The sequence below is a fragment of the Symphalangus syndactylus genome, chromosome 9, assembly GCF_028878055.3.
Source record: "Symphalangus syndactylus isolate Jambi chromosome 9, NHGRI_mSymSyn1-v2.1_pri, whole genome shotgun sequence".
Taxonomy (NCBI): domain Eukaryota; kingdom Metazoa; phylum Chordata; class Mammalia; order Primates; family Hylobatidae; genus Symphalangus; species Symphalangus syndactylus.
In genome coordinates, this window is record NC_072431.2 from 18,660,464 (window position 1) to 18,685,584 (window position 25,121).

Sequence of the window (25,121 nt, forward strand, 5' to 3'; positions counted from 1 at the left end):
TCCTTGAATCCCTGGGATAAATCTCCCTTGGTCGTGATGAGTGATCTTTCTAATGTATTGTTGAATTTGGTTTGCTAGTATTTTGTTGAGGATTTTTGCATCAATGTTCATCAGGAATATTGGCCTGTGGTTTTCTTTTTGTTGATGTCTTTTGTTTTGATATCAGGGTAATATTGGCCTCATAAGTTTGGAAATACTTCCTTCTCTGTTTTTCAGAATAGTTTCAGAAGGATTGGTATTAGTTCTTTAAATGTTTGGTAGAATTTAGCAATGAAACCATTGGGTCCTGGGCCTTTCTTTGGTGACAGACTTTTTATTACAGCTTTTATCTCGTTATATGTTACTGGTCTGTTCAGGTTTTGCATTTCTTCATGGTCCAATCTTAATAGATTGTATGTGTCTAGGAGTTTATCCGTTTCTTCTAGGTTTTCCAGTTTATTGTTTATTTGACGTTTTTCTGCTTTTTTGATGTAGGTGCTTATAGCTATAAAATTCCCTCTTAGTACTGCTTTCACTGTATCCTATAGGTTTGGGTATGTTGTGTTTCCATTATCATTTGTTTCCAGAAATTTTTCAGTGTTTTTCTTAATCTCTTCATTGACCCACAGATCATTCAGGAAGATATTGTTTAATTTCTTTTTTTTTTTTTCTTTTGAGACAGAGTCTCAGTCTCTCGCCCAGGCTGGAGTGCAGTGGCACAATCTTGACTCACTGCAAACTCTGCCTCCCAGGTTCACACCATTCTCCTGCCTCAGCCTCCTGAGTAGCTGGGACTACAGGTGCCCGCCACCACGCCCGGCTAATTTTTTGTATTTTTAGTAGAGACGGGGTTTCACCGTGCTAGCCAGGATGGTCTCAATCTCCTGATCTCATGATTCGCCCACCTTGGCCTCCGAAAGTGCTGGGATTACAGGCATGAGCCACCGCGCCCGGCCGATATTGTTTAATTTCTAAGTGTTTGTATAGTTTCCAAAATTCCTCTTATTTTTGATTTCTAGTTTTATTCCATTGGGGTCAGAGAAGATACTTAATATTATTTCAATTTTTAAAAATATGTTAAGACTTATTTTTTGGCCTAACATATGGTCTCTCCTTTAGAATGTTACATATGCTGAGGAGAAAAATGTGCATTCCACAGCCATTGGATGAAATGTTCTGTCAATATCTATTAGGTCCATTTGGTCTATACTGCACATTAAGTCCAATGTCTCTGTTGCTTTTCTGTCTGGATGAAATGTCCATTGCTGAAAGTGTGGTGTTTAAGTCTTCAGCTGTTATTGTATTGGCATATATCTCTCTCTTTAGCTCTAATAATACTTGCTTTATATATCAGGGTGCTCCAGTGTTGAGTGCATATATATTTACAATTGTTTTATCCTCTTGCTGAATTAACCCCTTTATCATTACATAATGACCTTTTTTGTCTTGAAATCTGTTTTGTCTGATGTAAGTGTAACTACTTCTGCTTTTTTGGTTTCCATTCGCATAGAACATCTTCATACCTTTATTTTCATTATATGTGTGTCTTTATAGGCAAAGTGTGTTTCTTGTAGGCAACAGATCGTTGGGTTTTATTTTTTTAATCCGTTCAGCCACTCTCTCTTTTGATTGAGTTTAGTCTATTTACATTCAGTGGTTTTTATTTTTTATTCTTTTTTTTTTCTTTCTTTCTTTTTGAGACAGAGTCTTGCTCTGTCACCCAGGCTGGAGTGCAGCGGCACAATCTCAGCTCACTGCAACCTCTACCTCCTGGGTTCAAACGATTCTCCTGCCTCAGCCTTCCGACTAGCTGGGACTACAAGCACACACCACCACACCCAGCTAATTTTTTGGTTTTTTTGTAGAGATAGGATTTCACCATGCAGGCCAGGCTGGTCTCAAACTCCTGACCTCAGGTGATCTGCTTACCTCAGCCTCCCAGAGTGTTGGGATTACAGGTGTAAGCCACCATGCCCAGTCTCAGTGATATTATTGATAAGTAGGTACTTACTCCTTCCACTTTGTTATTTATTTTCTTGTTGTTTTTCAGGCTTCTCATCCTTCTTTCCTTCCTTCCTGTTTTCCTTTTAGTGAAGGTGATTTTCTCTGGTATTATGGTTTTGTTTCTTGCTTTTTATTTTTTTTTGTATCCATTGTATGTGTTTATCTTGGAGGTTACCATAAGGCTTGCAAGTAATATCTTATAACCCATTATTTTAAACTAATGACAACTTGACACTGACTGCATAAACAACAAGCAAAAAGAAAATAACAACTCTACATATTAACTTCATCCCCCTGCTTTTTAACTTTTTATTCTTTCTATTTATATCTTATTGTACTGTCCATGTCTTGAAAAGTTGTTGTTGTTATTATTTTTGATTGGTTCATCTTTTCATCTTTCTACTTCAATATGAGTAGTTTACACACCACAATTACAGCGTTATAGTATTCTGTGGTTTTCTGCTTACTTACTATCACCAGTGAGTTTTGGACCTTCAGATAATTTCTTACTGCTCATTAACATTCTTTTCTTTCAGACTGAAGAAATCCCTTTAGCATTTCTTGTGAGACAGATCTGGTGTTGATGAAATCCCTCAGCTTTTGTTTGTCGGGGAAAGTCTGTATTTCTTCTCCATGTTTGAAGGATATTTTCACTGGATTTAGAATAAGTTTTTTTTTCCTTTAGCACTTTAAATATGTCATGCTGTTCTCTCCTGGCCTGTAAGATTTCTACTGAGAAGTCTGCTTCCAAATGTATTGGAGCTCCATTGTATGTTATTTGTTTCTTTTATCTTGCTGCTTTTATAATCCTTCTTTTATCCTTGACCTTTGAGAGTTTGATTATTAAATGTCTTAAGGTAGTCATATTTGGATTAAATCTGCTTAGTGTTCTATAACCTACTTGTACTTGAGTGTTCATATCTTTCTCTGGGTTTGGGAAGTTCTATGTTTTTATCCCTCTTAATAAACTTTATATCCCAATCTATCTCCTCTTTAAGGCCAATAACTCTAGATTTACCCTTTTGATGCTATTTTCTAGTTCTTATGAGTGTTTTATTCTTTTTTTCTTCTTTTTTCTTCTGTCTCCTCTGACTATGTATTTTCAAATAGCTTGTCTTCAGCCTCACCAATTTTTTTTCTGCATTATCCGTTCTGCCATTAAAAGAACTCTAATGCATTCTTCAGTATGCTAGTTGCATTTTTAAGCTCCAGAATTTCTACTTGGTTCTTTTTAGTTATTTCAATCTCTTTGTTAAATTTATCTCATAGGATTCTGAATTTCTTCTCTGTGTTATCTTGAATTTCATTGAGCTTCTTCAAAACAGCTGTTTTGAATTCTGTCTCAGAAAGGTGACATCTCTGTCTCTCTGGGATTGGTCATTGGTGCCTTATTTAATTCATTTGGTGAGGTCACATTTTCCTGGATGGTCTTGATGTTTGTCGATGTTCATTGGTGTGTGAGCATTGAAGAGTTAGGTATTTATCATAGTTTTCGCAGTCTTGGTTTGTTTGTCTTCTCCCCCTAAGCATTACCTTTCCTGTATATACTTCTACATCCTTTGTTTTTACTCACTACTCTGATCTACCAGTATACTTTTTTAATATTCTCACACTTAAGGTGGACTTTTTCTTTCTGGCATGGTTTTAGATCAGTCTTAGGTTCACAGCAAGTTCCCATCTTCTCTCTTTCAGTTTTTCCCAAACTACTCTTGCTTTTCATGAAAACCTGCAATGGGAGAATGGGAGAAAGGTGCTGGGATTTGCTGCATATTTTTCTACTTACAGATAATTTGAGGCTTGGTGCAGTGGCTCATGCCTGTAATCTGAGCACTTTGAGAGGCCAAGGCAGACAGATCACTTGAGGCTAGGGGTTCAAGACCAGCCTGGCCAACATGGCAAAACCTCGTCTCTCCTAAAAATACAAAACTTAGCCGGGCACAGTGGCACATGCCTGTAATCACAGTTACTTAGGTGGCTGAGGCACAAGAATCACTTGAACCCAGGAAGTGAAGGTTGCAGTGAGCTGAGATCATGCCACTGCACTCCAGCCTGGGTGACAGAGCAAGACTGTCTCAAAAATAAAAATTGAAAAAATAGATAATTTGAACTTTGGGTGTTCTTTGTCTACTGATAATATGGAAACTGTCATTTTGTGAGGTTTTATTGGGGCTTCTTATTGTTCCTTATTTTATTTGTTTTTTTTTTGGAAGATAGTTGGGAAATGTCAACCAGAATTACTTGAGTTAGAGAGTTTGTCTTTAAAGATTAGCAGGTCTCTTGTTGCTATTTCATTGTCAGTTTCATGGCACTATTTGTGATTCTTTAATACAATGAATTCTGCTATTGTATTCCACATTTTGTATAAAAAGTATCCTGTTTATAGCATTCGTTAGTTTAAAAGTGTCCATCCAGGTATGATGGTGTGCATCTTGTAGTCACAGCTGTTTGGAAGTCTGAGGCTGGAATATTGCCTGAGCCCAAGAGTTCAAGGCCAGCCTGGGCAATATAGCAAGACTCCATTTCTTTGAGAAAAAACAAAAACAAGAGTGTTCAGTGGATTCATCTGGTAAAATGTGTAACAATTTCAAAAAGTACTTAAGGTAGTCTTACTGGCAGGCTGTTCAGTGAGATGTTGTTAAGTTAGAAAAGGAAAGTGGAAGTGATTATAATATATATGGACTTCCATTTGTGTTCCATTCCTTGTGCAATGAAATAAGTATAGTTAATTGGTATGTGTTGTCTTTTAAGCTTGCTGTTTTTATATTAATTTTAACATTTCTGTTTTTATTATGCTTACTGTTTCATTATGCTTGCCCTGACATATGAAAGAGAAACCCACAATAATGTTCATATACAATATCTTAAAATCAGTTAGATCTGGGTAAATATTAATAGTGGAACTTAGGGTTGATGATTCCAGAAACAAATTTTGGAAGCTCAAGAATAAGAAAATGAATTTTTAAGAAGCATATATTTTATGAATGTACAATTATAATGATTCTATTGTTGTTACAGTTGGTAGTATCTTTACTTCTCTGCCTTCTGGACTGGATCATGGCCTTACCACTAAAGACACTTCTCCAACCATTTCATGCTACGGGAGCAGAAAGTGATAAAACGGAAAAATCTGTTCTCAATTGCATTTATAAGGTAAACTTCCTTGCTTTATTATTTATTTGGTAACCAAGAGTTTTTAAAACCTAGAGAAATGACATTTCTCAGTATAACATTTTTATTCTTTTAGAGCTAGAAAATTTCTAAGAACACATAGTTAGCTTACAGTGCCTAAGGGTAATTTGAAAGTACTTCCTACAAGACACTGTTGTTTCATTGCAAAATTTTGAGAGGAATTAGATCATTGTTACATATGAGTATAATTAAATTTTAGTCATTCTTTGTAAGAGGTATTGAATTTTACCTTGATTTTTTTTTTCTTTTTTTGAAACGGAGTTTCACTCTTGTTGCCCAGGCTGGAAGTGCAATGGCTCAGTCTCGGCTCACTGCAACCTCCGTCTCCTGGGTTCAAGCAATTTTCTTGCCTCAGTCTCCTGAGTAGCTGGGATAACAGGCGCCCACCACCACACCTGGCTAATTTTTGTATTTTTAGTAGACACAGGGTTTCGCCATGTTGGCCAGGCTGGTCTGGAACTCCTGATCTCAGGTGATCCACCTAGCTCGGCCTCCCTGTAATCCCTGCTGGGATTACAGGCATGAGCCACTGTGCCAGGCCTGATGTTTTAAAATATTTAAAATCTTTGCCAAGCTCTTGTGTTACCAGTTGATTTTTATCCTCCTTTAACTTTTATTTATTTATTTATTTTTTAAGTAAAACTGGGTGTTTTCTTTTCCCCTGTATTTTCAGGTTTTACATGGGTGTGTTTATGGAGCTCAGTGTTTTAGCAATCCAAGGTATTTTCCCATGAGCCTCTCTGATTTGGCATCTGTAGATTATGATCCTTTTATGCATTTGGAAAGTCTGAAAGAGCCTGAACCTCTGCACTCTCCTGACTCAGAACGATCTTCTAAACTCCAGCCAGTAACAGAAGGTAACATGAATTCTGTTCAGGACAATATTGTTGCTTGGGTTTTCTCAAGGTATAACTTGAGGCCATGGGTGGAAATATTGGAGAAGGAGAATATGTCTTACTTTGTAGTTGTTTAACCGTGTATGTATAGCACAAGTTCATTATTAATTAAAGAAATAACTTCACATGCACAATTACTAATATTATATGTTGATGTTCCTTTTATGCAAATTCAGTATTCCTTATCTGAAATGCATGGGACCAGAAGTGTTAAAGATTTTGGATTTCTTCACCTTTTGGAATATTTGCATTATACTTACCAGTTGAGCATCCCTAATCTGAAAATCCAAAATCTGAAATGCTCCAATGAGCATTTTCTTTGAGCATCATGCCAACACTCAAAATTTTTGGATTTCAGATTTTCAGATTAGGGATACTCGACATATACTTCTGGCTAAATTATTCTTAGAAGTTCTTTTTGATATTTTATATATAATGGAATTTATATAGAATAAAAAATTTAGCTTTGGAGTCTGACCTGAATTTTGACTCTCAATTGCTGAGTATCTGTTTTCTTATTTGTAAAATGCAGATAATATTAGTTTCCTCTAAGGTTTTTTTAAGTAAGATAATATATGTAAAGCCCTTTGTACAATCCGTACTTAGTACATAGTTAACTCAGTAACATTTTTAAGCCGCGTTGTTTCTGCATTCAGAGCATTCTCTCTCTGATAGAAGAGAAAGATACAATAGAAGCAAATAACATTATAATGTAATAGGAGTATAACAATAGAAGTATATATAAGATATAGAGGTAAACTAGAGGAACCCAGCAATTGCTGAAGATTTTAAGAAGGGGAGATAAATGATACAATTTATATTAAGAGCACTTTTGATAATAGTATTTTATAGGAGTTGGTAAATTATGGCCCATGCCTACCGCCTGTTTTTATAGTTTTATTGTGATACATCCATATTGTCATTATGGCTACTTTTGTATAACAACAGCAGTATTGAGTAACAGTAGGGATTGCGTGGCTCACAAAACCAAAAATATTTATAATCTGGCCCTTTATAGAAAAAGTGTACTGACTCCTGGTATATTAGATTGATTTGGCCAGTTAACCTAGAAGGTACAGATAGGTTGTCTAGAACATAAATACACTATTGAAATAGGAATTTAAGATTTAAATTGTTTCTCAAATATAAAAGAGGTATAACAAGCAGTATAAAGCAAAAAAAATTAGGCAAAATTTATATAAGCAATTTAAAATTATATTTTTAGATTTGACATAATAAGATACCATGTTTATTTTATTTAAAAATGTTGATGTGAAAATAATAGTTGACCTTTGCACATTTAAGGTATAAAATGGCAGTTTTTATTCAAGACAATATAGTATGTTTGTTGAACAAAGCAATAGAGTTTGCTTATGTCAAAGGAAGTTTTAGTTTTAGATTTTGTACAAAATTTACTGTGCCAATATGAAGCAGTCACTGTAAAAGAAGCAAAGGAAAAGACGTAAATAGATTAGCTTAATATTGATATCAAATACTCTGTGCAGTACCCTTCTCTAAATGTATCAAGTTGTTCCCTTTGGACTTCCTCAAAGGTTTTAAGGACCAGATAAATGCAGAACCTTTTAGGAACAGCTGTGAGCCAACAGCACATGATTCTCTGGTCTGTAGTGACTACATGCTCTGGGTGTTTTTTAATGTGGTGAAAATGAGTGATCATTGTGCCCTTGTCTAAGGCATGTTTCATCATCTTCAAGTACTTTTTTGGCCAAAGAATTCTAAACATTGAGTGTCCCTAATAAGCTCAGTATTGGATTGAACAAGTCTGATTTGAGAACTATTGGCAGGAGTAGCTGTAATTATTAAATTTACTAAAGAATAAAGCAAGGTAGTGAAGCTGGCTTTTTGTCAAATGGCAGTAGTCTTATTAGCAAAAAGTCATCATTTGCTGGGTCAGAGTGAAAGGAGGCTCCAAAGGATTCATTCTGTCCTAATTATAGTTTCACCTATACTTATTATGCAAAGCTAATATTTAAAGCATTTGCCAAAATTAACTTCCTCTGCATGTTCTATTACAGTGCAGTGAATTGCAGCAGCTTTTTATGTCTTGCTGCTTTTGTACACCATAATAATCTGTAATTATGGGTTTGCTGCAAATGCTGTAGGATTTGTTTAATCTGACAATCTGAAAAGACAACCCTGAATAGACTTATTTAAATGAATGCTAGTTACACAAAGCCTTAGAAGCATCGATATCTCCATTTTACATTTTCTCACAAGACTGGTTATTTTAGAATTTTATTTTAAATATCTAAACTAGAGAATTTCATGTCTTCTTTGTATCTTAGTAGATAAGTAGAAGAGAGATATGTATGTTCTATAGTTTATAGCTCAAAAATAAGTATAAATAAACTTATTGCACAATTAACACTTTGAGAGATTTTTATCCTTTTATATATAGATATATATCCTGAATTTAGAGAAGCAACTTAGGGCAGAAAATGCTTTCCCTACATCTGAGATTTAAATTTATTCTTTACATGTTTTCAGTGTGGGTAATTATGACAGAGTTGTGAACAAGCTCATTTAAACTGCGTTCTCACTGTCTCTACCTTTGGGAAGAAGATATATGGGATGCTCTGGTACCTGGGCTTGGAGGTTTATGTTTTAGGGAAAGACCTGGCTCATTCTTGGAGTTTATTTATAAGTAGGTTTGAAAAAGAAACTCATAAGAACTATGTTAACTTATAATGCTCTTTAAATTGAATGATTTTTTATTGTTTCTATTATATCCAGTTTTGTATGTAAGAGTTTTTAACTCATCTTTACAAATAAGTATGCAATTCTTACAGAAAAATGGAGTTTAAGGAATCTAATGTATTTGTGATCATGAATCACAGAGCAAGCCAAAGCCCGGGATTCTTCTCTTTTCTATGGTTGTTTCTTTTAAATTATACTCTTTCCCTTCTTCAGAGTGTAAACTTCTATGTTATGCAAAGAGGATTTAATGCTTAGAATGAGTCATCTATTTAAGTATGTCACTCAAAAAGGAGAGTGAAGAATAGAAAAATCTTTTTCTATATCAAAAATTTTTAAATGATTAATTTTAATTTTTGTTACCATTTAAAATTCGATTTAGTCTTGATTTTTTTCCATTGATCTTTGCTTTTTATTTAGTAATTTATGCTAAGTAATACTTTTTTGAAGTTCTTGTAAAGAGAGAAAAATAAATTTTGAATTCATTGTTTCCATATCTCATAAAGAAAAAGACAGTTTAACAAAAGAGAAAAAAATATGGAAATTAGAGCTGTGGTAAAGAGGGAAATAACACTGAGCTGGGAGGCAAAAGACATCTCCTATGGCAGGCAAATCACTTAACTTTGTGAACCCATTTGTCCTCATGTGCAAAATGAGGAATACCAGCTAGATTATCCCCTTATAGTGTGAACATTTATTATATTCTAGGTTATAATTAGGGAAGGGAGAGCAAACACTAGATTCAAGCTACCTGTTTCTTGTCATATAGCTCAGAATACTTTTTACTTTGCTTACATTCTTAAAAATGAAAGATTGAATTAAAGTTAATCATTTAGTGTTATTAATCTAGTGTTGAATGGCTGGTTATTAGTAATAATCATAAAAGTAATTTTTTAAAATTTCAATATGATTGGAACTTTTATTTATTTATTTTCTTCTTTATTTTTTTTAAGACAGAGCCTCACTCTTGTTACCCAGGCTGGAGTGCAGTGGTGTGATCTCAGTTCACTGCAACCTCCACCTGCCAGGTTCAAGCGATTCTCCTGCCTCAGCCTCCTGAGTAGCTAGGACTACAGGTGGGCGCCACCACACCCAGCTAATTTTTGTATTTTTTGATAGAGACACGGTTTCGCCATGTTGGCCAGGCTGGTCTCGAACTACTGACCTCAGGTGATTGGCCCGCCTCGGCTTCCCAAAGTGCTGGGATTACAAGTGTGAGCCACCACACCCAGCCATTAATTGGAACTTTTAAACTAAGAAATGTTGGGCGGGTACAGTCGCTCACGCCTGTAATCCCAGCACTTTGGGAGGCCCTGGCTGGTGGATCACTTGCGGTCAAGAGTTCGAGACCAGCCTGGCCAACATGGTGAAGCCTCTTCTCTAATATAAAAATTAGCCAGGTGTGGTGGCACATGCTTGTAATACCAGCTATTTGGGAAGCTGAGGCAGGAGAATCGCTCGAACACAGGAGGTGGAGGTTGCAGTGAGCCAAGATTGTGCCACTGTACTCCAGCCTGGGAGACAGAGCGAGACTCCATCTCAAAAATAAAAAAATAAAAAATAAAAAAATCTGTATTTATTCTGACAAATCCTTAGTTGTTCTGACAGGCCCTAGTGTTCCCAACTGATTAACTGTCAGAGAATATAAATATTCAGACAAGATCACTCTGTTACTGTGGTAGAATAATACAGAAACACAATCACTCTGTAATTATGTCTAAAATTAAGTAGAGACAAGAATGTTTAAACACACACACACACACACACACACACCCTAAACATCCTAACATCAATGACTAATGCTTCTTTACCAAAGACAACTCTCCTCCTACCTCTTAGATGAAACGCATTAAGATAACAGTCAACTAGTTATCCCTACTTCCTGACACCACTCAATCCCAAACTGGATTCCACATCAACACCCCTCAGAATCACAGTCTTTAGCCCTCCTTAGAATGGCAATCTTTAACTAGTTGGCTTTGACAAATTATTGTCTATCTCCTTTCTCCTTTACCCCGTTACTGTCTCTGTGTTCCCTGTCTTCCTTTTCCCCCTCCCCTCCCTTTTCGTCCTCCTTCAGATTCTGACATTGGACATCTTGCCTTTCCAGGCCTCTTAAACTGCTATATTCTTTGAGTTTTCTCTTGTGACCGTTTCCTATGATTTTTTTAGTTATTCGTATGAATATGCTTCTTACCTGTTTTCCTCCATATTGTACTTGAGGAAAAAAAAATATTTCTTGCCTACAACTGACTGCTAGACTATACCACATTAACCTGAAGAATACCTTAGAAAAATATAAGTAGGTCCAGCAAATATTTTTGCTTTTAAAATAAAATCTCTTTTGCATACAGGTACTGGCTATACTGACTTGTTTAAATTTATTCTAATTCCCATAGTTTACTTGGAATGTCACCTTTTCTGAAACATTTTTATATTATCTGTAAAAGCCAGATTTAAATGACATTTAAGGCATCTACAAACTGTCTCTGAATCTGGAATCTATTAATGGAGATAAGAAATTTATTAGTTGAACAGATTGCATTGTGTTTTTGTTTTTGTTTCTTTTGTTTTGTTTTGTTGTTGTTGGAGACATGGTCTTGCTCTGACACCTGGGCTGGAGTGCAGCGGCCACCACACTGGGCTAATTTTAGTATTACTATTATTATTTTTATTCATAGAGACATAGTCTCCCTATGTTGCCCAGACTGGTCTCAAGCTCCTGGGCTCAAGCAATCCTCCCGCCTCAGCCTCCCAAAGTGCTGAGATTACAGACATGTGTTACAGTGCCTGGCCGTCTTTGGCTTTCTAATGTGCATTAGAGATTTCATGATTGATTTATAATACTTCTGGTTCTTCAAAAGTGATCTATACATAAAGGTCTTGGTTTAAATTATGGACCCATTAGCAAAAGTTTCAGAAAGGGCTTCCTTATAAACAAAACTTCATCAAAGAATGGTTTTCCCCCTTTTTTGCCTTCATTACTGTAATATGGAATCAAAATTGGAAATATTAACAATTGTCTAATATTTCATTGTCATGATTCCCTAGGAAGCAGCAATATTCCCATTCATTTATATTTTTTATTTCCAGCGAAAACTCAAATGCAGCATGGATTAATCTCTATAGCAGCCCGCACTGTTATTACACATCTGGTAAATCACCTGGGCCATTATCCAATGAGCGGTGGTCCTGCTATGCTAACAAGTCAGGTGTGTGAAAATCACGACAATCATTACAGTGAAAGTACTGAACTTTCTCCTGAACTCTTTGAGAGTCCAAATATCCAGTTCTTTGTGTTAAATAATACAACCTTAGTGTCCTGTATCCAGATCAGATCAGAAGAGAACATGCCTGGAGGAGGTTTATCTGCTGGCCTTGCATCAGCCAATTCAAATGTCAGAATCATAGTACGTGATCTCTCTGGAAAGTATTCATGGGATTCTGCTGTACTGTATGGCCCACCTCCTGTAAGTGGCTTGTCAGAACCTACATCTTTCATGCTTTCATTATCTCACCAAGAGAAGCCAGAAGAGCCTCCGACATCTCATGAATGCTTAGAAGATATAACAGTAAAAGATGGACTTTCTCTCCAGTTTAAAAGATTTAGAGAAACTGTACCAACTTGGGATACAATAAAAGATGAAGAAGATGTTCTTGATGAGCTCTTGCAGTATTTGGGTGTTACTAGTCCTGAATGCTTACAGAGAACTGGAATCTCACTTAATATTCCTGCTCCACAACCTGTGTGCATTTCTGAAAAACAAGAAAATGATGTTATTAATGCTATCCTTAAGCAACATACAGAAGAAAAAGAATTTGTTGAAAAGCACTTTAATGACTTAAACATGAAAGCTGTGGAACAAGATGAACCAGTACCTCAAAAACCTCAGTCAGCGTTTTATTATTGCAGATTGCTTCTTAGTATATTGGGAATGAATTCCTGGGACAAACGGTAAGCATAAGGGAGAAATTTTTTCTTTTTTTTTTTTTGGTGTTATTCATCTTTTGATAAAGCATTTTATTTTCTGTTCTTTTCCTCACTAAAATTTTATCTACCAATTAGTTCTTTGCCTCATTTTTTTTGCAGATTTTTTTTGAGACCACTGAGTTATATTGGGATTCAGGGGAATAAAATAATCCAGCAAATTATCAATATTTTCAAAATAACTACTAAAACTATTTGACTTAGAAATTATAGCTCATTTTTCAACCTTCGTGTAAGCCTAATAATTTTTTTATTAGAAACTGCAATATGATTATTTCTGGTTTGAATCAGGGAAATTAACTCAAGATTCAAGATCAAGTCAAAAAAAGAATCTGAAGTTTTAAAAATTATTTTGTTTTCCGATGCATGTTACAAAACCTTATTAAAAACTTACAATAAAGTCATGAGGTATTCAAGTAAGTTAGGTAGGAGCTAAATGAAAAGAACAATGGGCTTAAATCAGAAGACCTAGCTTAAAGTTACTTAACTTTTGAGCCTCAGGCTACAGCCTACAAATTGAGAGTAGTTCCCACCTCACATACTGGGAAGAATTAAATTAGATAATGTACATAAAACACTGGCATTGTACACTAATGTAAAGCATTATTAATATACATTTAGGCTTTAATTCGTATGTCATGAAACCCTGTAGGTAGTGGAAGGAGGAGTAATGTATTGTCTCTGTCAATTTATGGTAGGAGGGGAAGCTCAGCTATCAGTGAATGAACAAATCTTAAAGTAATTCAAATGCATGTCAAGCATTGAAATAGAGTTCTGCTTGTTTGCTTAGTGTTTATACTCTGACTTGATTTAAACTCTTCCACTTATTAGAAGGGAATATCCTCTGCCTTATAGGAAAGCCTCTTATTAGAAGGGAATAAGGAATATAGGAAAGCCATTTATTAGAAGAGAATATCCTCTGCCTTATAGGAAATGTTGTATCTCAGGAACAGTTTGCCATACGGTATGACCAAATATAGGTAATTGCCACTCAGTTATGGTATAAATGCATTCTACTCTCTTTTGCTGTAGAATGGTCCATATGTTGTCCCTTGGGAAAAATTAAAGATGAGAAGCTGTATTTTACTTCAGCAAGCATTGATTTTATCAAAATAATTTGTACATATTTAGCACCCATGGAAGGGATTTGGTAAAATTATTCACTGCTTTGTAGTCTAAAAATTATAAAACAAGGAAGAAAGAAAATTCCATCTGGATTACACTTGCTTACTTGATAATGATTTAGATTCTGTGAATATTTTATTTCTCATGAGATACAACGTTCTCACATATTTTTATGAGACTCTTGAAAAGAAATACAAAGTACTTTTATCCATTTTCCTGGATATGAGTTTAGGAGGCTCACAGCATCTGCAAGGAAAGATTCAAGTGGCCAATTGATATGATCCACTAGCAGAAATGTATGAAGGCCTGGTGGAAATAATGACATATATTCTTTACGTTTTTTTTAGGGTCTGTTCTCCTTTGTGTTAGAAGTATGAAAAGGCAAGAAAAGTATAAAAGTTGCATGAGTAGAGTGGAAAGTATTTCCGGGACTGTCATGTCATTCACTGCAAAGGTGATGAAAATGTTTATAAATCTCTCTATTTAGGAGGAGCTTTCATCTCCTGAAGAAAAATGAAAAGCTACTTAGAGAACTTAGGAACTTGGATTCAAGGCAGTGGTAAGTTGTTGGAAAATCTTCACATAACTAGCAACTCTCAGGTATTTCTCTTTTAGAATAATACTGTGAATACTATTTTAAATAATGTATAATACTATGTTATTGATTTATAACTTTCTGAGCAATAATTTTTAAAGAAAAATTTAGGACTGCATAGAATGTTGGGTGTCTTTGAATTGTTTATGCCTTTTTTTTTTTTTGAGACGGAGTCTCACACTGTCACCCAGGCTTGAGTGCAGTGGCATGATCTCGGCTCAGCCTCTGGAGTAGCTGGGACTATAGGCACCCGCCACCACGCCTGGCTAATTTTTTTTTGTATTTTTTTAGTAGAGATGGGGTTTCACCGAGTTAACCAGAATGGTTTCGATATCCTGACCTTGTGATCTGCCCGCCTCGGCCTCCCAAAGTGCTGGGATTACAGGCGTGAGCCACCGCGCCTGCTTTGTTTATGCCTTTTTTATGCATTTCAGAATCATCTTTTGAATCACAGAAAAGTAATTGGACCTGTAAAATATCCTTTGGTTTTTCCCATATTTAAACAAACCTTAGTCACATCTCTCATTAATTAAATCCAGTGATTCTGATAGATTGGGAAGCAGGTTTGAAAAAAGCTACCCATAGGAATGCATAGTGAATAAGATGATTGAGACCATTCCCACATCAAACAATTCTATATCTTCCTCTCTTCTTTAAAATTTCTGTATTGAGCCATCTTTTCTTGCTCACCTTCAGTTTGAGAAAAGCCTTTTTTTTTCTATTTGTACTTCTGCTTTCTGCCATCTCTGCCTGCTTTAGGATCATCTTCAAAAAGTTATCTCCTCTTTATGTTATATTTCTTCTTGTTCCTCTTAATAAACTTGTTTGTTTTCTGCCTTTAAACAAAACAAAGCATAAAACAAAACTTTCCTCAGTTACTCTACTTTCAAGCTATAGTCCTATCCAGATCGCTCATTCCTTTTACTATCAAACGTATGGAGAAATATGATCTTTACTCACTTCCTGTAATTTCTAACTGGTTTTGGTTGTTGTTTTTAGCTTTTCTCATAATGATCTTAAAAATAATTATTTGGTTATTACAGAAAATATAAATAAAAAATATAATCTATATAACACTGTACTACTTTTTTTTTTTTTTACAGAGCTGGAATCATAGGGATATTACCAAGTTTTTTTTTTTTTTTTGCGTTGTATTATATTGTGAGCATTTCCTCAGTCATTTAGATACTCTTCAAAGATAATTTTTTTTTTTTTTTGAGTTGGAGTCTTGCTCTGTCACTCAGGCTGTCCCTCAGGCTGGAGTGCGGTGGCGCAATCTTGGCTCACTGCAACCTCCGCCTCCCGGGTTCACACCAGTCTCCGTCTCAGCCTCCCGAGTAGCTGGGACTACAGACGCGTGCCCACCACCATGCCCGGCTAATTTTGTTTTTGTATTATTAGTAGAAACAGGGTTTCACCACGTTAGCCAGGATGGTCTCGATCGCCTGACCTCATGATCCGCCTGCCTTGGCCTCCCAAAGTGCTGGGATTACAGGCGTGAGCCACCGTGCCCAGCCTAAAAATAATCTTTTATGATGCCAAGTTTTATGATTGTTGGACATTTAAGTTGTTTTTAATTTCTTGCCACAGAATAGAGTCCCAGGAATAGAATTATTTAGGTCAAATAGTATCAGGATATTTCATGCCATGTATATTGGGAAATTGCTTCTATTAAGTAATAATTTGTAATTTCACCAACATTTTGTAACAACACCTATATAACTTCAACCTGGACATCACCAGATACTAATCACCCTTTTTTAACCTTTATAGCTTGAGAAGCAGATCATGGTACCTCTTTAACTTTTTTTCTTTTTTGCTAGTGATGTTAATATTTTCCATATATTTGTATGAAATTTTCATCTGTTTTCAAATTATCTGTTGGTGTTCTTTTTCTAGTTTTCTATTCAGGAATTTTTCGTAATTGTAAGAACGTGTGTGTGTGTCTGTGTGTCTGTGTGTTTGTGTGTCTGCGTGTGTGTGAGAGAGAGAGAGAGAGAGAGAGATTAACTTTTGTGCTATTTGTGGGAGCTTTCCTGGTTGTTTAGTTTTCAGTTTTCAACTTCAAATCATTTAACCTACATATTTTTTCATTTTATGTATCATTTCTCTCAATTTTTTTCTTTGGATTTCTTGAATTACTTGTTGTGCTTAAACAGTTCTGTCTTGAAATCAGTTAAATATTCTAGTACATTTCCTTATTTCTTTCTAGATTTTTTTTTTTTTTTTTTTTGAGACAGTCTTCCTCTGTTGCCCAGGCTGGAGTGCAATGGCACAACTTCAGCTCACTGCAATCTCTACCTCCCAGGTTCAAGTGATTCATGTGCCTCAGCCTTCTGACCACACATCACACCTGGCTAATTTTGTACTTTTAGTATAAGAGACAGGGTTTTGCCATGTTGGCCAGGCTGGTCTTGAACTCCTAGCCTCAAGTGATTCGCCTGCCTCAGCCTCCCAAAGTGCTGGGATTATAGGCATGAGCCATGGTGCCCAGCCTTTCCTTCTAGATCTTTATTTCATTGAGGTGGTAATTATTTTACATTTAATTCTTTATTCATTTTGAAATGTAGTCTGATTTATGGAATGATAACTGGAACTAGTTTGAATGTTGAAAACCAGTCTATTTTAATAATTTGTTGAATAAACTATACCTTTGCCATTGATGTGATGCTTCCTTTATTAAATATTAAGCTTTCTGCTTCACAGCTGTTTCTGTTGCTTTGTCTGTCATTTTTATTTTATTTTTTATTTTTATTGGCACATTGTAAGTGTATATATTTATTTACTTTTTTTTTTTGTATTATACTTTAAGTTCTAGGGTACCTGTGCACAACGTGCAGGTTTGTTACATACGTATACATGTGCCATGTTGGTTTGCTGCACCCATCAACTCATCATTTACATTAGGTATTTCTCCTAATGCTATCCCTACCCCAGCCCCCAATCCCTCAACAGGCCCCAGTGTGTGATGTTCCCCACCCTATGTCCAAGTGATCTCATTGTTCAATTCCCACCTATGGGTGAGCACATGCAGTGTTTGGTTTTCTATCCTTGTGACAGTTTGCTGAGAATGATGGTTTCCAGCTTCGTCCGTGTCCCTGCAAAGGACATTAACTCATCCTTTTTTATGGCTGCATAGTATTCCATGGTGTACATGTGCCACAGTTTCTTAATCCAGTCTGTCATTGATGGACGTTTGGGTTGGTTCCAAGTCTTTGCTGTTGTGAATAGTGCCGCAGTAAACATACGTGTGCATGTGTCTTTATAGTAGCATGATTTATAATCCTTTGGGTATATAACCAGTAATGGTATTGCTGGGTCAAATGGTAATTCTAGTTCTAGATCCTTGAGGAATCGCCACACTGTCTTCCACAATGGTTGAATTAATTTACACTCCTACCAACAGTGTAAAAGTGTTCCTGTTTCTCCACATCCTCTCTAGCGTCTGTTGTTTCCTGACTTTTTAATGATTGTCATTCTAACTGGTGTGAGATGGTATCTCATTGTGGTTTTGGTTTGCATTTCTCTGATGACCAGTAATGATGAACATTTTTTCATGTGTCTGTTGGTTGCATAGATGTCTTCTTTTGAGAAGTGTCTGTTCATATCTTTTGCCCACTTTTTGATGGGGTTGTTTGGTTTTTTCTTGTAAATTTGTTTGAGTTTGTTGTAGATTCTGGGTATTAGCCCTTTGTCAGAAGGGTAGATTGCAAAAACTTTCTTCCATTCTGTAGGTTGCCTGTTCACTCTGATGATAGTTTCTTTTGCTGTGCAGAAGCTCTTTAGTTTAATTAGATCCCATTTGTCAATTTTGGCTTTTGTTGCCATTGCTTTTGGTGTTTTAGTCATGAAGTCCTTGCCCATGCCTATGTCCTGAATGGTATTGCCTAGGTTTTCTTCTAGGGTTTTTATGGTTTTAGGTCTAACATTTAAGTCTTTAATCCATCTTGAATTAATTTTTGTATAAGGTGTAAGGAAGGTATCCAGTTTCAGCTTTCTACATACGGCTAGCCAGTTTTCCCAGTACCATTTATTAAATAGGGAATTCTTTCTTCTATTTCTTGTTTTTGTCAGGTTTGTCAAAGATTAGATGGTCGTAGATGTGTGGTGTTATTTCTGAGGGTTCTGTTCTGTTCTGTTGGTCTATATATCTGTTTTGGTACCACTACCATGCTGTTTTGGTTACTGTAGCCTTGTAGTATAGTTTGAAGTCAGGTAGCATGATGCCTCCAGCTTTGTTCTTTTTGCTTAGGATTGTCTTGACAATGTGGGCTGTTTTTTGGTTCCATATGAATTTTAAAATAGTTTTTTCCAATTCTGTGAAGAAAGTCATTGGTAGCTTGATGGGGATGGCATTGAATCTATAAATTACCTTGGGCAGTATGGCCATTTTCACGATATTGATTCTTCCTCTCCATGAGCATGAGCATTCTTCCATTTGCTTGTGTCCTCTTTTATTTCGTTGAGCAGTGGTTTGTAGTTCTCCTTGACGAGAACTTCACATCCGTTGCAAGTTGGATTCCTAGGCATTTTATTCTCTTTGTAGCAATTGTGAATGGGAGTTCACTCATGATTTGACTCTCGTTTGTCTGTTAATGATGTATAGGAATGCTTGTGATTTTTGCACGTTGATTTTGTATCCTGCAACTTTGCTGAAGTTGCTTGTCAGCTTAAGGAGATTTGGGGCTGAGACGATGGGGTTTTCTAAATATACAATCATGTCATCTGCAAACACGAACAATTTGACTTCCTCATTTCCTAATTGAATACCCTTTATTTCTTTCTCTTGCCTGATTGCCCTGGCCAGAACTTCCAACACTATGTTGAATAGGAGTGGTGAGAGAGGGCATCCTTGTCTTGTACCAGTTTTCAAAGGGAATGCTTCCAGTTTTTGCCCATTCAGTATGATATTGGCTGTGGGTTTGTCATAAAATAGCTCTTGTTATTTTGAGATACATTCCATCAGTACCTAGTTTATTGAGAGTTTTTAGCGTGAAGGGTGGTTGAATTTTATCAAAGGCCTTTTCTGCATCTATTGAGATGATCATGTGGTTTTTGTCGTTGGTTCTGTTTATATGATGGATGACGTTTATTGATTTGTGTATGTTGGACCATCCTTGCATCCCAGGGATGAAGCCGACTTGATCGTGGTGGATAAGCTTTTTGATGTGCTGCTGGATTCGGTTTGCCAGTATTTTATTGAGGATTTTCGCGTCACGGATATTGATCTAATATTCTCTTTTTTTTGTTGTGTTTGCCAGGCTTTGATATCAGGATGTTGTTGACCTCATAAAATGAGTTGGGGAAGATTCCCTCTTTTTCTATTGATTGGAATAATTTCAGAAGGAATGGTACCAGCTCTTCTTTGTACCTCTGGTAGAATTTGGCTGTGAATCCGTCTGGTCCTGGACTGTTTTTGGTTTGTAGTCCTGGACTGTTTTTGGTTTGTGGGCTATTATTGCCTTAATTTCAGAGCCTGTTATTGGTCTATTCAGAGATTCAACTTCTTCCTGGTTTAGTCCTGGGAGGGTGTATGTGTCCAGGACTTTATCCATTTCTTCTAGATTTTCTAGTTTATTTGCACAGAGGTGTTTATAGTATTCTCTGATGATAGTTTGTACTTCTGTGGGATTGGTGGTGATATCCCCTTTATCATTTTTTATTGTGTCTATTTGATTCTTCTCTTTTCTTCTTCATTAGTCTTGCTAGCAATCTATGAATTTTGTTGATATTTTCAAAAAAACAGCTCCTGGATTCATTGATTTATTTGAAGGGTTTTTTGTGTCTCTGTCTCTTTCAGTTCCGCTCTGATCTTAGTTATTTCTTGCCTTCTGCTAACTTTTGAATTTGTTTGCTCTTGCTTCTCTAGTTCTTTTAATCGTGATGTTAGGGTGTCGATTTTAGATCTTTCCTGCTTTCTCTTGTGGGCATTTAGTGCTATAAATTTCCCTGTAGGTGTATATATTTAATGGGGTAGATAAGATGTTTTGATACAGACATGCAATGTGTAATAATCACATCATGGAAAATGGGGTATTCATTCTTTTTCTTACATTCTAGTTGTACTCATTTATCTTTTTTTTCATGTAATCTTGCTCCTTCTAACACACAGTCTTCTGGTTAGATTTGTCTATCATTTTTGTGTAAATATTACACTTTAATATAGTTTTATAATATATTTTAATATCTGATAGGCCAAGTCTTCTTCCTCACCCCACCCACACACATTATTCCTCTTTTCTTTGATATTCTCACCTATTTATTCTTCCATATACATTTAAAATTACGCTGTTGTTTTTCAGAAAAAAAATCCCATTGGTATTTGATTGGATTTTCAGGAAAACGCTCATGTGGAAAAAGCAGAGCACCATTATAATCATCATTCTTCCCATTAGTAATTATAGTATGTTTTCATTTATTCTGAGACCCAGACATTTCTTGTTTGTATATTTCTAGGTGTTTTATTGTTTTATTGATATTCTGAATAGGATTTTTCCCCCATTACTTTTTCTAGGTTTTTCTGTTTTTAATATTTACTTTGTTTACAAACACTGAAGTGAATTCTCTTACTGATTTTAAACATTTTATTGTCTGCCTCAGGATTTGTCTAGATATATAATCATTATCTACAGATAATCTCCTTTCTAGTAGTTATGCTTGTTTTTGCTTATATCATGTCTTATTGCACTGACCAGAACTTGCAGGATAATGTTTAATAGTATAGTAACAGTGGACATCCTTGTCTTTCCCGATTTTGATGAAAAGAACTCTTCTGTTTCATCATTAAGGAAGATATTAGTTATTAGTTTAAAAAAGATAATTTTTATTATGCTGAGAAAGTACCCTGTTTTCTAGGAGTTCTTATATGGAAAGGATGTTAAATTATATCAAAATTATTTTCAGCATGTATTCAAATTTTCATATAGTTTTGATTTTTTAACTACTTGGTGTATATTGTATTTTAATATCACTAGACTGCTAATATCAAATGATATTTGCATTTTTGAGCTAAACCCTGCCTGATCTTTTGGCTTCCCGTTGTGTTAGATTTACCAGAATTTCATTTTGAGTTCAGGTATAGTCCACTATTAGCAGATTATATAGTCATTTTTGGTCCTATTCCTGTTATGTTTTTAGAATTGAGATTATACCCAGCTTCATAACATGAATATTATCTGTTGCTTAAAATTTTGGAAGGAATCATAAAATTTCTAATTTTTCTTTCCATTTGTTTCATCCTTATTACTCTTTTCAGGTTTTCTTTTAGCTCTTGGGAAAATTTTACTTTTTGTTTTGTTTTGTTTTCTATTTTCCAAAAATCCATTTCATTGAGACTTCTAAATAGATACTAGTAGAGATTCATACATGGTGTTATAATTTTTATTAAATTTCCTTTTTCATTTTAGTTTTTTGTGGTTTTTTAAAATTTTCTTGATATAGACAATCTGCTTAGTCTTTTCAAAGAAGCAGGTCCTAATTTGTTACATTCTGTTTCTAACTCATTATTTTCTGTTTCATTTTTTTTATAAAGTTTATTTCCTTTTTCTTATATCTGGAATTGATTTCTATTTATCTTTGTTTTATTCTTTATTATTTAACAATGAAATAATCTTAGGCTGTAAATTCACCCCCTCCCCCCCCCCCACCGCCGCCACCCACCCACACACACATACAGGATGGAGTTTTGCTGTTGTCACCCAGGCTGGAGTACAATGACATGATAACAGCTCACTGCCACCTCCGACTTCGGGGTTCAAGTGATTCTCCTGCCTCAGCCTCCTGAGTAGCTGGGATTACAGGCATGGGCCACCACGCCCAGCTAATTTTTGTACTTTTAGTAGAAATGGGGTTTCACCATATTGGCCAGGTTGGTCTCGAACTCCTGACCTCAAGCGATCTGCCTGCCTCAGCCTCCCAAAGTGCTGGGATTACAGGCATGAGCCACTGTGCCCAACCTAATTTTTGTATTTTTAGTAGAGACGGGGTTTCACCATGTTGGCCAGACTGGTCCGTAACTCCTAGCCTTAGGTGATCCACCCACCTCAGCCTCCCAAAGTGCTGGGATTACAGGTGTGAGCCACCACTCCCAGTCCCCCTCCTGTCCATTCTTGAAGTCTCAGCTTAAACATCACTTTATATGGAAAGCTTTACCTTAATCTACTCCTATGCTTCACCTTCCTTCCCAGACTATGTTTGAATCTCCTTCCATATGTTTTCACAGAACCCTGTAGCATGTCCCTGTCATAGCATTTATCATATTGCATAGTTATTATTATCATTATTGTTTAGCTATTCTTATTCTTTCCAAGACGGTTATAAGAACTCTCTAAGTAGTCTGTGGGTTCTCAATTCTGATTGTTCTCCATAACAATTTATCTTGGTACTAGATAGTCAAGTCCTTGGGAACAGGAATCATACCACTTTTTCTGTCTTGCTTAACTCAGAACTACCTAGCTCCTACCTCTCCTGCTATACTGAAACTGTCTTTCTGAAGGTTAGCATCCTGACCATCAAGTCCAAAGTGCTTTTAGTCCTCATCAGCCTCATTAATTTATCTGATTAAATTTAAATTTAACTTCATAGGTGTGTTTTAAAACTAGAGCAGTTTTAGATTTACAAAAGAACTGATAGGAAAGTACAGAGTTTCCATATATTCTCCATTCCCCCTGTAGAGTTTCCCCTATTACTTACATCTTACATTAGTGTCTGAAGTCCAAAGTTTACATTAGGGTTCATTCTTTGTATTGGTTTTGATAAATAAGTACTGACATGTATCTACCATTAGAGTATCACACAGAATAGTTTCTCTGCTCTAAAAATCTATTGTATATTAAATCCCCTAAATATCTAATACTGTTATCTAGTCTGTCTTTTTAAAATTCTCTCTGATCATTTTAAAGTCCTCTCCCCCACCTTCTATGACACTAAAATTACTCAGTTCAACTCCTAATTCTCTAATTATTTCAGGTCTTCACTGGTTCATTTTCTGTTTCTTACCTTCATAACATAGGTATCTCCCTCATTTTTTTTTACCTGCCTCTCTACTGTCATTTCTAGGTCACATTTCTTTTCAAAATCAGATCTTCCTCCTGATCGTCATATTTATATTTAGAAGTACCCTTTCAGAGTTACCCAAATTTGACCATTTCCCTTTCCCTTGCCCTTAGGTTTTCATAATCATGGTGTCCATTCTTTTTATCTCTCAACTCTGTCTCTTCTTGCCTTTACTGCTCCCAACTCATTGTTTCATGTCCTTATCACTTCTTTCCAAGTCAGTTTTAACAACTGTCTAAGTACTCTGTGGGATCTCATCTCCTGACTCTTCCCCATCTAGACAATCCTGACCACTAACATAATCTTTCTAATGTTAAAATTTGATGTTAATGAGAACACTCCTTAGTGACTCCCTGATAATGCCTGACCAGAATCTTCAGTCTAGAGCTCAACCCATACCAGCCATCTTGGCTATTCAGTTTCTTTAAATTACCTTATGCTTTTTTATTTCTTGGCTCCTGCTAAACTGCCTCCGTTCTCATACATACCTTGAATGAATTGTGGTATGAATACATGCCTCAATTCTCATACAAACCTCCATTCTCATACATACCTTGAAGGGGAGACATTGCCTTGAGTCAGCATAAATTTTTTTATACACTACATTAAATGAATGCATGACATTTATTTGTTTGCTTTTTAAAAATAATTTTAAAGAAAACTACATAGTTTTTTTTAATACAATAAGCTCAAGTAAAAATTCATTCTAATTACATGACAGTAAGACAACTTTTGAGCTTTCTTCTTAAACCAGGAAACCCGGAAACAAACCTGATTACTTGTCTAGGGAGGACTAGGGAGGAAGAAAATGAAAGATTACTTTGTTAACAGACTTACTTCACTAGACCATTTATAGAGTCTTTATTTTCTTTGCCTAGACTAATTGTTTCCTATTCCTTGTGGTTGAACCACCAGAGTTTTAAATTTCAAATCACAAAATGATATGTATTATTATTTTATTACAAGGTATATACAGGGATTTAGAAATACTTAAAACTTGACAGATGTCACTTTGAGTTTTCCAGTAGTGAGCTAATAATATTTTGCCAGTACTACACATATTCTTATAGAACATTTGTAGTTGCAAGTTCACTAATTTTAATTATTTTTTCTAATACATTTGCCTCATTATTCACTATTGTGGTGCATATTAATCTGATGACAATATAAAACATTTTAGCAGCCATAGTTAGTAAGTAGAAAAATAAGAAGGAGTAGTGAAAGATTAATTGACATAAAGGGCAGCTGAGCTCTGCTTCTCTTTTATTGCATTTTAAAGATTTATTTTCTGTTTTTTTCCTATACGGCACATATACTTTTCTCAACTTTTAAATTTATATAGTATTAGATGAAGATTTCTATCCAGCTCTTCCCAATTTTATAAATTATTATTTATGAGCTCTAATTGATAGCCCTTTACCTGAAGAAGCAAAAACACTGAGAAGTTTTTTTTCTTTCACAATTGGAATTTACACATAATAGACGCTTTCAAATTAAAATTTTAATAGCTTGACTGAGACATATTTTACATGCAATACAGTTAATTCATTTAAAGTGTACATATTTTTAGTATATT

At 35.5% G+C, this 25,121-nt stretch overlaps 1 protein-coding gene across 8 annotated transcripts in view; it reads left to right on the top strand.

The window, feature by feature from the left end:
* RALGAPA1 (Ral GTPase activating protein catalytic subunit alpha 1) overlaps positions 1 to 25,121 on the top strand; it is a 278,214-nt gene that overhangs the window by 173,691 nt on the left and 79,402 nt on the right. For all 8 annotated transcript variants that reach the window (XM_063645883.1, XM_055291510.2, XM_063645884.1 and 5 more), the window contains 4 exons: positions 4,999 to 5,133; positions 5,846 to 6,029; positions 11,877 to 12,738; positions 14,384 to 14,455. In XM_063645883.1, the coding sequence (XP_063501953.1) occupies positions 4,999 to 5,133; positions 5,846 to 6,029; positions 11,877 to 12,738; positions 14,384 to 14,455 (1,253 nt within the window). The remainder of the gene's footprint in view (positions 1 to 4,998; positions 5,134 to 5,845; positions 6,030 to 11,876; positions 12,739 to 14,383; positions 14,456 to 25,121) is intronic.